The sequence below is a fragment of the Antechinus flavipes genome, chromosome 1 (genome assembly GCF_016432865.1).
Source record: "Antechinus flavipes isolate AdamAnt ecotype Samford, QLD, Australia chromosome 1, AdamAnt_v2, whole genome shotgun sequence".
Taxonomy (NCBI): domain Eukaryota; kingdom Metazoa; phylum Chordata; class Mammalia; order Dasyuromorphia; family Dasyuridae; genus Antechinus; species Antechinus flavipes.
The window spans coordinates 696,309,937-696,323,797 of record NC_067398.1 but is presented as its reverse complement, the minus strand read 5'-3'; the positions used below and the strand labels follow the sequence as shown (position 1 = coordinate 696,323,797).

The following is a 13,861-nucleotide window of genomic DNA, read 5'->3' as shown; positions in this document are numbered from 1 at the left end:
TTTTGCTCTGGGTAGCCCTCGAGCAGGGAGGGAAGCCTAATAAGAAGGGCTGGTAAAGTGTTTATACTTAATGGCCAGGGAGTCTTAGAGAATCGCTGAATGCTAGAGCTGGAAGGATCTTGGGGGACACCCAACCCAAACCTCTCATTTCACAAAGGAAAAAACAGAGGCCTTCAAACGAAGTCCCACAAATCCAAGATTGGGAACTAGGTCTTTTCAAATCTCAGCCCAGAGCCCAAGGTCCTTACCAATGGTAAATGGCAGACGAGGGAGAAATCAGTTTAAAGTTGAGATAAGATCTCTGGGAAAGTAGGAAGCTTGTCAAATTCTGATCCACATAGGACAAAGGATGCTGTATCTCAGCCTTAGTCCAACCCAATTCAAATTTAACTCCCTCCTGGAAGATTTGGATATGGGCAGCTAGGTGGCCCAGTGGCTAGAGTGCTGGGTCGGGAGTCAGGAAGACCTGAATTAAAATCTGACTTCATACACTTACTAGCTTGTGATCTTGCCTACCTCAGTTTCCTCATTTGTAAAATGAGCTGGAGAAGGTTTGCCCAGCATCTATACCAAGAAAACTCCAAATGGGGTTGGGAAGAGTCGGACAAGATTGAAAAATGACCAAACAATAACAAGGTATCAGATACTATTCAGGCACTGGAGTTGCAAAGAAAAAAAAGGAAACTTCTTACTTTGGGATGGGGAAATGGGGGAGATATAACACTGAAACAGATAAATAATTGCAGTGCAATTTGTAGAAGGAAAGAGCCCCAATGCTCAATCAACAAACATTTATTAAGCATCCGCCATGTGCTAGGCTGGGGGGTTGGGGATACAATGATAAAAATGCAATGGTCTCACCCCAAAAGTTTACAGTGACCTAGAGGTGGAAGGCAGGGGGAGGAAATAGTACAGATGCAACATCCTTATGGATTTATATAATAAGTATGGTACAAAAAATTAATTTGATAGTAATACAGCAAAGTTATGTGTGTATTGACATGTTACTAATTACATTGATAAACTCCCTTTAAATACTCTACAATTAAGCCAAACCAATCTATTGCTATTCCTGTATTCCTTCATTTCTCATCTCCATGCCTTTGCATAGGCAGTTCCTCCTGCCTGGAATGCCCTCCCTCAATTCTGCCTCTTGAAACCCTTAGCTCTTTTCCAAGATCAGCTCAGGTGTCATTTCTAGTGAGAGGAACATAGGTGCAGTGTGTATGTGTGTGTGTGTGTGTGTGTGTGTGTGTGTGTGCCCAGCTGCTAAGGTTCTATTTTAGGGATGGTGAGAGATTGGATGATTGAGGTGAAAGCACACTGAGTATCTGGTCTTACCTCTGCTTGGAAACTCTTTAAGACTGGAGCGACCATCTCCCTGATTTCCTGAAAAAAGAAATCCAAGAGGTCACCAAAAGATAAGGAAAGGAGACCCCTGAAGGGCGCACACTTGCCTTTGTCCATGAGGTCCTAGGTCAAGAGCTTAGAATTGGGGCCTCTGGGTATTTCCATAAATAGAATGCTGAATTTGGAGTCATGAAGACCCGAGTTCAGATCCTACCTCAGACACTTACTAGCTGTGTGATCCTGTGCAAGTCATCCTTAAACTCTTAGGGCCTCAGTTTCCTTATCTGTAAAATGAGGACAATCATAGTGTCAACTCCCCCTGCCCCCCGGTTTGTTATGAGGATCAAACAACATAAATTTGTAAAATGCTTTGCAAACTTGAACGTGCTATGAAAATGCTGGCGATTGTTTTTATGAGGGACTCTCATGTTTATCTGACAGGATTGCCTTGGTCCTTCCTGCCTGTGTGGAGGTCAGATGCTCTTTCTGACTGGGGAGCCATGAGTTTCCACAACCACAATGCTCCATTTCCTAGTTCTACCCATCACGACATCAGGGCACGGAGTGCTGGATTGGGGTGAGAGGGTCTGGCTCTGGATCCAGCTTCGCTCCTGAGCGACTCTGGAACCACTCTCTCCAGGTCTCATTTTCTCATTTGTTAAAAGAGGGGCTTCCACTGACTGCCTCCAGGTTCTGAGTCTAGGGTTCTATGATCCTTAATACAGCACATCAATCTAAGATGTGCCAACCTTTGTACTAAATGCTGGGGATAGCCCCTGTCCTCGGGAAAGAGTGAGAGAGGAGAGAACAAGCATTAACTAAGCACCTATTATGTGCCAGGCAAAACAACTTCTCTCCTAGAGAAAAGGGAAAAGAGAAAGCAAGCATTTCTTAAGCTCCCTTTTCCCTCCTCCCTTCTAACCTTGCCCTCTCCTTTCTTCCTTCTTTCCTTTCTTTCTTCCTTCCTATCTCCCTTAGCCCCTTCCTTCTTCCCTCCCTTTCCTCCTTCTCTCTTTTCTTTCTTCCTCCTTCCCTTCCTTCTTTCCTTCCTGCCTCCCTTCTTTCCTTCCTTTCTCACTTCTATCCTTTCTTCCTTCCTTCTTTTTTCCCTCCCCCATCTCTCTCCTTCTTTCATCTCTCTCCCTTCCTCACTTCTTTCCTCCTTCCTTCCCTCCCTTCCTCCCTTCTTTCCTCCCTTCCTCCCTTCCTCCCTCACTTTTCTCCTTTCCTTCCTCCCTTCCTTCCTTCCTACCTATACACTTCCCCCCCCCCCCCCATAAGTCAAAAGAGGTGATAACTGAAAGAAAAATAACAAAATCTCCCTACACTACTCTGGATTTCATGGGAGCCTATATGGTTTCCTGAAGTTTATTCCTTTTGTTTTGCAAATGGAGAGACTAGAGGTTCTAGCTTGAGGCTACAAAGCTAGTTAGGAGGAGGGCCAGATAATACCTCTAATTTTACCCCCATTTTAAAGATGAGAAAACTGAGGGGCAGTGTGGTGCAGTCAGTCAGTAAATAGTTATCAAGAGCCTATTATATTTCAGGGTATTGTGTTGAATGCAGGAGATAAAAAAGGGAAAAGATAGTGCCCGTTCTCAAGGAGCTTCCAATCTGACTTCTGGGTCTGCCATGAGCTACCTAAGAGGCCCAGGATTCCCTGTGGCCTCTGACAGGAAGGCAGCCTCCTTGGGACTGTCCCCCACCCCCCAACCCTTCTCCCTTCCAGAATCATCTTGTTCTGACAGCGGCAGGGGCAGTCCCCTTCCCAGAAGGCTCCAGTGTCCTGCTCATTGTCACCCACGGGGAGCTGCTCTGAGTTACAAGTAGGAGGTGAGCTGGCACCAGCCAAGAGTTTTTTCCCTCCTAAATAGAGCCCTAACGTAACTTTCTCTCTCCTACCAGAGGAACCAGTTCCAAAAGAGAAAATTTCTGAGGCGCGACTATAATAGGAATGGAAACTTATTCCTCCTAATTGCATAATTGCATAATTATGCAGTATTAAAATTATGTAAGCCAAAATTGGAGGCTTAAAACCCGGCCTGGATTTTGCACCTCACCTGTGCTGCTCCCAGAGGGAGGCTAATTGACAAAAATCTTGGCTGCTTTGTGGGGAGGGAGAGGAAAGGCCCTCAGAGATCTCCTCAGGTACAGGTTTGGGGTCCAGGCTAAGCCAGGTGATGCTCAGAAACTGTGGTCCCAAGATGGCAGTGACTCGGAGACAAAAATCACGACATTTGAAACCTGCCTCTGATATTTACTTGCTGGGTAACACTCTCTGAGTCTTATTTTCCCCTCTGGGAGGATCGAGACTATCCATGGAGGTAAAGTGTTTTGTAAACTTTAAAATATAATAGAAATGGGAGTTAGAAATGGTGAAGAAGTCTTCCCGAAGTTCCTAGAGGCCAGATGAGGTTCACAGCATTTATTATGGTCTTTGGGTAAATCAAGGAGAAACCTGAATCCCACCTCCACCCCCACTCCAAGCCTCCCCACGGGAAGCTAGGTGGTACAGCAGACATACCATTGGGCTACAATTCAGATTCAGCCTTAGACACTCACTAACTATGTGACCCTTCCCAAGTCATTAAATTTCTGTTTGCCTCAGTTTCCTTTTTGGTCAAATGGGGATGACAATAGCACTTATCTTCCAGGGTTGTTTTAAGGATTGAAAGAGATAATATTTGTAATATAAAATTTGCATATTGCTCGGCACATAATAGGTGTGTAAATGCTTGCTCCCTTTCCCCTTATTCTCTCCAAAGATGGATTCAATGAACTGGGAGGATACAGTGAGAATATTCAAAGAGGACATCGCTAAGGTGGATGCATGGAGTAGTTAAAAAAAAGCTCAAGTCAGAGAACAGGGCCTGAGTTCAAATTCTAGCTCTTTGCCTGACTCTCTCTGTGATTTTGGACACATTCTCTTTCCTTCCCCTGCTCTCAGTTTCCTCTGCTGTAAAATGAGGAAGGCTTAGACCAGATGACCTTTGAGATCCTGCCATCCTCTCCATAATGCCCTGGATCTGTGGCCAACCTGGTCTCCCCTCTACCCAACCAAAAGACTCAAAGAAGAATCTGCCATCCCCTTTCAGAGCAGGTCTCTCCCTACAGAGAGACCACTGACCATAAGCTACACATGAATCCCCCAGACATGGCCCAAACCATATAATTTGCAATTTCTTTACATGTTGTCCTATGCCGAGGTCCCAAAACTGTAGCTTTGTTACATTTCCAAACAATAAAAATGGTGGCCTCTGTGACTCAAGCTGATAACCGCAAGTGCCCCAAAAGCTTCATGATTAGATTCCTAGGAGGAATATTAGCCCTTGTATTTGTCTTTGTGTATCCAGAACTTAGAGCCTGCTAAGTGATGCAGTGGATAGAGTGCCAGGCCTGGAGTCTGGAAGACCCAACTTTCTGAGTTCAAAACTAGCTTCTGACAATGTCTGGGTGATGTTGGGCAAGTAACATCCCTCCGTTTGCCTCAGTTTCCTTATCTGTAAAGTGATCTGGAGAAACGGTAAACCACTCCAGTGTCTTTGCTAAGAAAAACCTAAATGGGGTCACGAAAAGTTGGGAGCAACTGAACTGAACCTAGAAATTAGGTGCATATTAATTGCTTATTAATATAATCATTCATTACACATTTTCCATCTATTGATGTGTGTTTGACTTGTTTCAGTTGATAAAATGTAAGCATCTTAAGGCAGGAATGCTTTGTTATTATCTTTACATGCTCAATACCTAGCATACAGCATACAGCAAACACTTAATAAATGTCTAGCAATTGATTGGAGATTGAGAGGGTAGGAAGAAAAAAAGCATAGTGGGATAAGATGCCAGCCTTAGAATGAGAAAGCCCTAAAAATTCACATCCTGACTCTGATTCATATTGGCTGTGTGACCTTAGGTAAGCCATTAAAATCTGTAGTGCACTCAGTAACTCTCTGCAGGTTTTGATCTGCACTGGGAGAGGAAATGTTCTCACTGGGAGTTCCATGTATCAATGAAACTGGCCCTTTGGCAGACAGAGAAAGAGACTGGGGGGTGGGGTGGGAGGCCTTGAGGGGGCTGAGGGTCCATTCTTGAATCATGAGATCTGTTTCAGAATCACAAAATTAGAATCATGCCATATGCCATCCCTCATGTTACAGCAAGACCATTCTGCCTAGTGGAAAGACCTTTTCTTTGCTACTAAAATCTTGCAAAGGTTTATTTGCATTAAATTAAATCTTTCCAGATTTGCTGCCCAATTCCTGGCTAGATACCTATGAGGTAGATGGGTCGGAGGTCAGTGGAGGCGATGTCCACTTTCCCTCCATCTTATCTTAGCCCTTCTGCTAGTGACTTAGATCAACATCAAATCCTGAGACAAGGAGGTGGATCTGGGGGGTCCAGCAGCTTGAACCCAACTTGGGGGATCAGAGCCATCCTGATTAGGGTCCATTTTGGTTCTAGGTATCACTCTGAACCCCAACTTTCAGATCTTCTGCAGGGTCTGTTCATGAACCCCAACTCAAACAGGGTTCAGTGAGACTAAGTAGCATGATGGGATATTGGAAAGTTGAGGGGGGGGATGTCCTAAGTCCAAGCACCAGATTGCTGGCTATATGAAAGAATGCCCTCCTAAGGAATATGGTCCTGGAAACTCCATAGGTGCCATCAACAAGGAAAGAAAATCTATCTACTGCCCAGATCATGGAAGGAGGCAAGGGACTGAATGTGAATCAGTTTGGAAACAGCTGATCACTGACTTGGAGATCATCTGGTCCAATCTCCTCATTTCACATGGGAGGAACTAAGTCTTAGATTGGGGAAGTTACTTGTTCAAGGTCACAGAGATAGTAAGTGTCAGAGATGGGATGTGATTCTGGGTCCTCTACCTGAGAATCCGATTGTTCCCTCCCCACTGTCATGTCCAAACACCACAGAGCCACTGAATCTTGGACAGGGTCTCTGAATTGCCAGTCTACACCAAAGTGGGTATGACTGATACCGTGCCTTCTGTCAAAGAATCTTAGCACTGAAAGGAATGGACCTCCAAGGACATCCAGTCCAATCCAGCCCTAAAGCGGGAATTTGCTTTGCAATATATCCCCCACAATTGGGTGATTCCATCATCCAACCAGTCTGGTATTTATTAAGCACCCACTCTATGTCAGGCATTGTGCAGGGGCCTGAGGATATAAATACAGAGACTGGAACAATCCCTCCTTGAAAAGAACATATATTCTAATCAGTGAAACAACAATATTTTCTAATTTTCTAACAAGTTAAATTTTTTAACAATAATTTCTAAAATTTTTCAGCATTAATAAAAAGTTCATATAAAGAAATAAAAATTGTGTGTGTGTGTGTGTGTGTGTGTGTGTGTGTGTGTGTGTGTTTGGGGATGAGAGGGAAATCAGGAATGGTACAAAAGATGGTGTCTCTCCTTAAGGATCTTCAATGATGGAGAAGTTACTGCTATTTTTAAAGATATCTTGTTCAAGCCACTTTACCTTCCGGACTCAGTTTCCTTATTTATACAATACACTTGTTGGCCTAATTGGCCCTCTGGGGTCTCTTCTATTTCTAGGTCTCTGATCTTATAAAAAAATCACCAAACTTCTCTGGACCTCAATTTCCCAACTGTAGAATGAGAGTAAGTGGATGAGATTCTTCCTATCTATGTACCCTGGTTATTAGTTTTATTATATGTAGAATGAGGAGTTTGGACTAGATACTTTCTAAGAACTCTCTTCTAATTCACGAACTAGGGTTCCATGACCCATTTTGGAACAACTCTAAGAGTAAGCAATTTTGTATGGAAGTATGATGGAGAACTGTCAGTTTAAAAGCATGGCTGGCATAAAAAAATTGCCTCATAGAACCTCAGCTAAGAAAGCTGAATCTTGAGGTCCCTTAGTCCAACCCTTTCATTTAAAGAAGGGGAAACTGAGGCCCAGAAAGGAGAAGCAACTTGTACAACATCTGGGGCTGGAATCCAGCTCCTCTGGAGTCCAAATCCAATGTTTTTTCTACTTCACCACTATATGTCCTAATTAACTTTTCTTCAGGGTTCCTGGTCTACTCTGCCAAACTACATAAAGTTGGGGCTTTTATCTTTCCTTCTTTCCTTCCTTCCTTCCTTCCTTCCTTCCTTCCTTCCTTCCTTCCTTCCTTCTTCCTTCCTTCCTTCCTTCCTTCCTTCCTTCCTTCCTTCTTCTTTTTGTCTCCCTCTTCCCTCTTCCTCCTTTCCTTTTCTTAATCCCTCCCTGTCTTTTTCTTCCTTCCTTCTTTCCTTCCTTCCTTTCTTCTTCCTTCCTTCCTTCCTTCTTTCTTTCTTTCTTTCTTTTCCTTCCTTCCTTCCTTCCTTCCTTCCTTCCTTCCTTCCTTCCTTCCTTCCTTCCTTCCTTCCTTCCTTCCTTCCTTCCTTTCTATTTCTTCCTTCCTCTTTTTTCTTTTTGTCTTCCTCTCCCTCTTCCCTCTTTCCCTCTTTCTTTCCTTTTATTCCTCTCTCCCTGTTTCTTTTTCTTTCTTCCTCCCTTCCTTCTTTCCTTTCTCTAATTCTGGAAATTTCTGCAATTTTCCAAGAAGCAACACTGAGACCTGTTGACAAAGGACAAAGCTCTCTCAATTTCTCCTCAGAAGAGAACAGAAGCCTGAAAAATCTTGTGTCCTTCCCCTGGGGATCCCTTCCCATTTCAGCATCAGTGCCCCCTCTTAAGGAGGACAGGCTCATGGGAAACAAAGCTTTCAGGGTGATGGTAGGTGAGGAGGGAAAGAAAAGACTAAAGTGAGAGTGAGGAGAGGGCGTGGGAGATGAAGAAAAGAGGCAGAAGGAAATAGGAAGGGGGAGGTCATTGTGCCTCAGCAAGCCTCATGGGCTCAAATGTAAAAGGAAGCAACATGATCTCTGGACCGATAGTTTCTTCCATCGAGGTCTGGTGTTTAAAATAACACAAGATCTCAGCCATGAATTTGCAGGGGAGAAAGGAAGGATAAAAATGACTGTTTTATGGAGTCTTCGGAAACAATGAATTTAATGGAAATCCTTTCCATTTCCCATAATATGGAACTGCTGGGCATCACAATGCTAACAGAACTTGAGGGTTAGGGGGACGCTAATTTTTCTTTGTGGCTAATTAGCTTCTTTCCTTGTTAGTCACTTATGTCGCCAGTTTTCAAAAATCGAGTTTGAAGGGAGAGAAATCTGCCTTCCCACCGCGTTAATTCCGGAGCCGCAAATATACTCTACCTCAGGTACATTTTTCTTAAATTCCCGACGGAGTTCAATTAAATGTTTATGAGAATTCTGGCTCTCCTCCTGCCGCGACGCCAGCTCAGAGGCAACAGAATTAAGCTCCTTCTAGAACAATAAGAGAGAGAAAGAGGAAAAAAAAGAGGGTGGGTTTTTTCTTCCCCTCCATCCTTCACCACCCCCCCTTCATCATCATACACAACAGAACGCCGAACAAGTTTTTCTTAACTTACAAAGCTGAGAAAAGACACTGCATTGAGCCCCGGTGTCTAAGAATAATTTAAGAAACCATGGATCTCACCAAAAATCTGGGACTTTTTTTTTTTTTAGATCATTGGGAGCTGGGTTGATCGATAGTCATAAAAATGGGTGGAGTCTCCCCATCCTCCCCCCACCCCCCACCCCATTTCTTAATTTTTCCAAAGGAACGCTGGCATACGCTTGTCAGTAACTGTGGAAAACATCACCAGGCCATGTCAAAATAGCATATTGTATGGGCAGATTATAGTCTAAGAATGTGGCGCTGACAGCTTTCATATATCACGGGCAGGGAACCGTTCCAACCATGAGTTACTTACACTTAAGTGTTCATAAATAAGCTCTATAAGATATCTATAGCTTTTTAATTTCGGCAGATTTTGGAAAAATGAAGGTGCCGATATGGAGTAAACTGACCTTTCGGGCCTCTCGCGGTAAATTATTTCCAGTTCACTTCGAGTGCAAAGAATATTTCATTTGAGGGCCCTGGGGTCCAGATGGAGTGGATTTGAAGGGGCTTGGTCCGCCTAGGAGTGGGGCGGAGGCGTGGAGCCTGCCTTTCACAGGACTCAAGTCAATTCAATTGAACCTGCATTTATTAAGTGCCTACTGTGTGTTGGGCCTTGGGCTAACCACAAAGATGAAAACATAAAACCCGATATGACTTCAAGGAATAAAATAAGGCTTTAGATCATAGAGCCACAGAACGAATTCTGTTTGTGGATTCAAAGCAATGAAGTTAAAAATCTAGATTCTGCTATTTAATGTCTGTGTGATCTTGGCAAGCCACTTGACTCCTCTGGGCTTCAGTTTTCTCATTTGCAAAATGACAGTATTAGACCAGATTGCTTCCAGGGTCCTTTCTGATCCTACTCTTAAGATATCCCTCCCCTCTTCTACATTCTTATTGTGGTTGTGGGGTCGTTTCAGACACATCCAAATCTTTGTTGATCCCATTTAGGGTTTTCTTGGCAAAGATACTGATGTCACTTCCTTCCCCAGATTTTTTGACAGATGAGAACACTGAGGCAGACAGGCTTAAGTCACTTGCCCAGGCTCACACAGCTTGGAAGTGTCTGAAGCCAGATTTGAATTCAGATCCTCCTGGCTCCAAGCCTGGCACTTCATCCACTGTACCACATACCTGTCCTAGGTGCTATTATCCACTGTGTCCCCTACCTGCCTTATTCCACATTCTACTAGGGAGGATACAACATCCCTCAGTCAATGGGAGATTACCCCTCTCCCCAATTATTCTGTATATTTGTCATATATAGTTGTTTGAATATTGTATTCTCCATTAGAGTGTTAGCCCCTTCATAGCACGGGCTGTCTTTTGTCCTCTGTATTCCCAGAGTTTAGCACAGTGCCTGGAACACATTAGGTTCTCAAGGAATAATTATTAAAAGATGACCAGTGAGCATTTATTAAGCACCTACTATTAGTCAGGGATGGTACTGGGTACTAGCAAAGAAACAAAACCGAAATGTCAATATCCCTGTCTTCATGGAGCCCTTTCATGTTTCTGAGGACCACATACATGGGTCAGTACAGTGTCAAAAGTTCCTATGTCATTTCAGAGGGACAGAGGACTTACAGCTGGAAATACAGGCGAGGTCAGGACAGACTTTGCTTTGAAAAAGAAAGGAGTTCTTGGAAGAAGTTTCCATATTCAGTTATTAGAGATCTCTCCCTCTTGAAATGACTTTTCATTGCATCCCCAGATTCCCCACATTCTAGACATGACAGACCATTTCTACAAGGAAGGAAGTGAGCGACAGAATGTCATTTAAGGGAAATGCAAAAATGGCCAGCTAGACCACAATAGAAAGTTAAAGAAGGGGGAGAATTGTTCAGTTATCTCAGGAAAGTAGGTGGGAGCCAGATCGTGGAGAGTTTCAGCCATTGCCAACAACAACAAAAGAAAATGAGCCGGAAAAAAGGGACACATCCTCCCATCTCCTATCCAGGGGAGAAAGACTGTGGGGTGTGCGAGGATACTGGATGGACCCTTCTCTTTCCTTCTCATTTCTAATGGTGGCAATTTCAGCAAGGGAGGATAATTCACTAGTAACTGTCTTAGCTTTCATTTGCATAATTCAGGATATGGTCTGTTTATGTGGTCGCCTGCCTGCTTGCATGAACTGGGAAGGATGTTTTCCCTCCCCACCCTCCTATCCTGGACATTAACTCGAGCCGCAGTTCTGTATATATCACCCGATTATATTTGCAGCAATCAAGTCCCGTAATTTTCCAAATCCGGTGATGCAATAAATATCTGCAATCAGATTTATTAAAAACACACGCGTGCACGCAGGAGTATATTTCGAGGGTGAACTCTTTAATCTACCATATGCCCGATGAAGAGGAGCAGCCGGCTATGAGACCGCATTTGTTACTGCCGCTACACATTTATCTAGCGCATGTAACAAAACACTTTTGCCATTAGATAATGAAATAAAAGTCCTATTAACCCACTAAAAATCCCTTTTTGTCTAAAAGGGGAAATGCACGGTAATGGACTTATATCGTGTCTGAGCATCTGTAAATCTAGTTAACGACCATTCACACCAATATCATAAACCCTGTACCAATCATGCGGCACAGGGCAAGACTACAGCCCACTCCCCTGACTTGCACCCTCCTCAGGGGAAGGCAAGAGAGAGCCCAGGTCATGGGGGGAAAGGGAGGATGTGGAATGAATCTATTTTGGGAGAGATTCTCCTATTCAGATATCTCACCTCCACCTTTCTGGAGGGGAAAGTGTGAACCAGGAAAATGGTGGGAGGCCTAGAGGGGGCTGAAGGCCCTTTCTTGAATCACAAGATTTTGCCTTAGAACTAGGTTCACAAAATTAGAATCATCCCATATGCCAGTCCTGATGTCACCGTATGACCCATTCTGTCTGGTGAGAAGACCTTTCATCTGTTACTCAAATCGACAAAAGGTTAATTGCTAGGAAGATGAGCTGGAAAGCTGAGCAGCACTTTACTAGACTGCAGCCCCTTGAGGGCAAGGATCATTTTTATTTTTGCTTCTCCACCAGTATGGGATTGAAGGTTTCAACTGAGACAAGGTAAGACAGAGCATTTGATTCCACATTCATAAAAACCACAGACTCATTCACTGCATTTCCCAGTTGGAAGGAATCTCATAGGTCACCTTATTCCATCTTTTCCCTGAGTCCTAAATTTCATCTGAATGCTTGCAACAAATGATCATTCACCTTGAAGACTTTCAGGGATGGAGAACTCATTAACTGCCTTCCCCACACTCCCACAAAAGCCTCCTAAAGCTTCCCATTCACTGTTGTTGTAGTCATGTCCATCTTTTTGTTGATCCTATTTGGAGTTTTCTTGGTAAAAACCCTAGAGTGGCTTGCCATTTTCTTCTCCAGCTCATTTTACAAATGAGGCAACGGAGGCAAATAGAATTAAGTGACTTGTCTAGGGTCACACTGCTAATCTGAGATTGGATTTGAACTCATTTTCCTGATTTCAGGCCTGTTGCCATCTAGCACCTTCGACAGGGAAGCCCTAACAATTGGGGTATTTAAAAATTTAGCTGAGTTTTTATTCATGTAACCTTCCACAAACCTTCTGTTGATTGGCCTTCATTCTAGAGTTTGGCACCAAATAGCATAAATCAGATTATCTCTTCCACCCAATAATCTTTCTGGTAACTAATGCCTGCAGTCACATGCTCCTGACATGTTCTCTTAACACGCTCAGTTCCTTTATATTCTATGCTGACAGCATGGTTTTGAGTTCTCAGCATTATGATCATTCTCCTCTGGTGATATTCCACTTATCAATCTCCCTTCAACAAATCTTTAGCAAATGAGGGTTCAGTGAGGGACTAGGATGTAGACCCTGCCCTCAAGAAGCTTCCAAACCAGCTGGAGAAGTAGGGGAAGAAATAAGTCCACAGTTAACCATGATTCTGGTAATAGTTAATGATCTGCATGTTTTCAAACTAATCTTTTAAGTTTCAGGCTGCCTTTCCCCTCCCCACTTAGTACTTCTCATTATCATCTCCTTCCACTCAGTTCAGAGAATAAATAGCCATTGATTAATTAAATATATATCCATTTCCAAATGCATTCCCAAAGTAAATTGAATTGTTTGTTATTTAGGGTTATAGGTGTCCTGAGAGGGAAGGTCAGGACTAGGAGGAGCCTTAGGGAATATCAGAGCTAGAAAGGGCCTTAGAACAGGGACTGTTGGGCCTAGAATGGACTTTAAGACAGGGGATGTCAGAGCTGTGAGGGGTTTTAGAACTCGGAATGCCAGGGTTGGGAAAGACCTTAAGAAAGGGAATTTCAGAGTGAGAAGGGACTTTCGGATTTAAAAAAGTCAGAGCTCTGAGGGAAGCTTAGAAATTATCTAGTCTAATCTCTTCTCAAAGGCAAAAACTCACGCCAAATGGGGGTAGTAATGTACCCAAGGTCACACAAGTAAGAAGCCACCCATTCTGAATCCAGATCCTCTGTCTCTAGGTCTTGGGTGCTCTCCAGGATATATGTCCTTGTCTTGATCACCTAAATCATTCCCTGTTTTATCAGTACAGACAATTCTGGGTTCAGTGGGCAGCAGGATAATGCACTTACTGAAACCTGAGTGACAAGAGTTATTAGCAGATCCTCTTGGCAATGGACTGCTTCAAGGTCAGTGTCATCCAGGGGGATGGACAATGGCTTCTGGGAAATACAAATTCTTATGGCAGAAGCAAAACCCACCTAACCAATGATGTCTCCTGGAGGGGTGACGTATCTTGTTAAAAGTAAAAAAAATGCATTATAGAATGTATTTGGCAATTTTTTTGAGGGATTGGGATCTGTGACTTCTTGGGTCTGGACAGTTCCTAGTATGGGAACTCCTTCTGCCAACGGAAATCAACAAGTCCTGCGTCTTGGGGGTACTGTGATACAGGGTAAATTATCCAAAGTGACATACCAGTCAGGGCCTGAACCCAATTCAATTAAACTATGACCAATTAATAAATAAT

General features: G+C 43.4%; 1 protein-coding gene across 3 annotated transcripts in view; it reads right to left on the bottom strand.

The window, feature by feature from the left end:
- The window catches only part of CUX2 (cut like homeobox 2), a 384,154-nt gene that overhangs the window by 153,842 nt on the left and 216,451 nt on the right, over positions 1-13,861 (bottom strand). For 2 of the 3 annotated variants that reach the window (XM_051972782.1, XM_051972780.1), the window contains exons 3-4: positions 8,594-8,704; positions 1,342-1,389 (exon numbers count right to left, since the gene is read on the bottom strand). In XM_051972782.1, coding sequence (XP_051828742.1) covers positions 1,342-1,389; positions 8,594-8,704 — 159 coding nt within the window. The remainder of the gene's footprint in view (positions 1-1,341; positions 1,390-8,593; positions 8,705-13,861) is intronic. The other variant, XM_051972781.1, reaches the window with a different exon arrangement.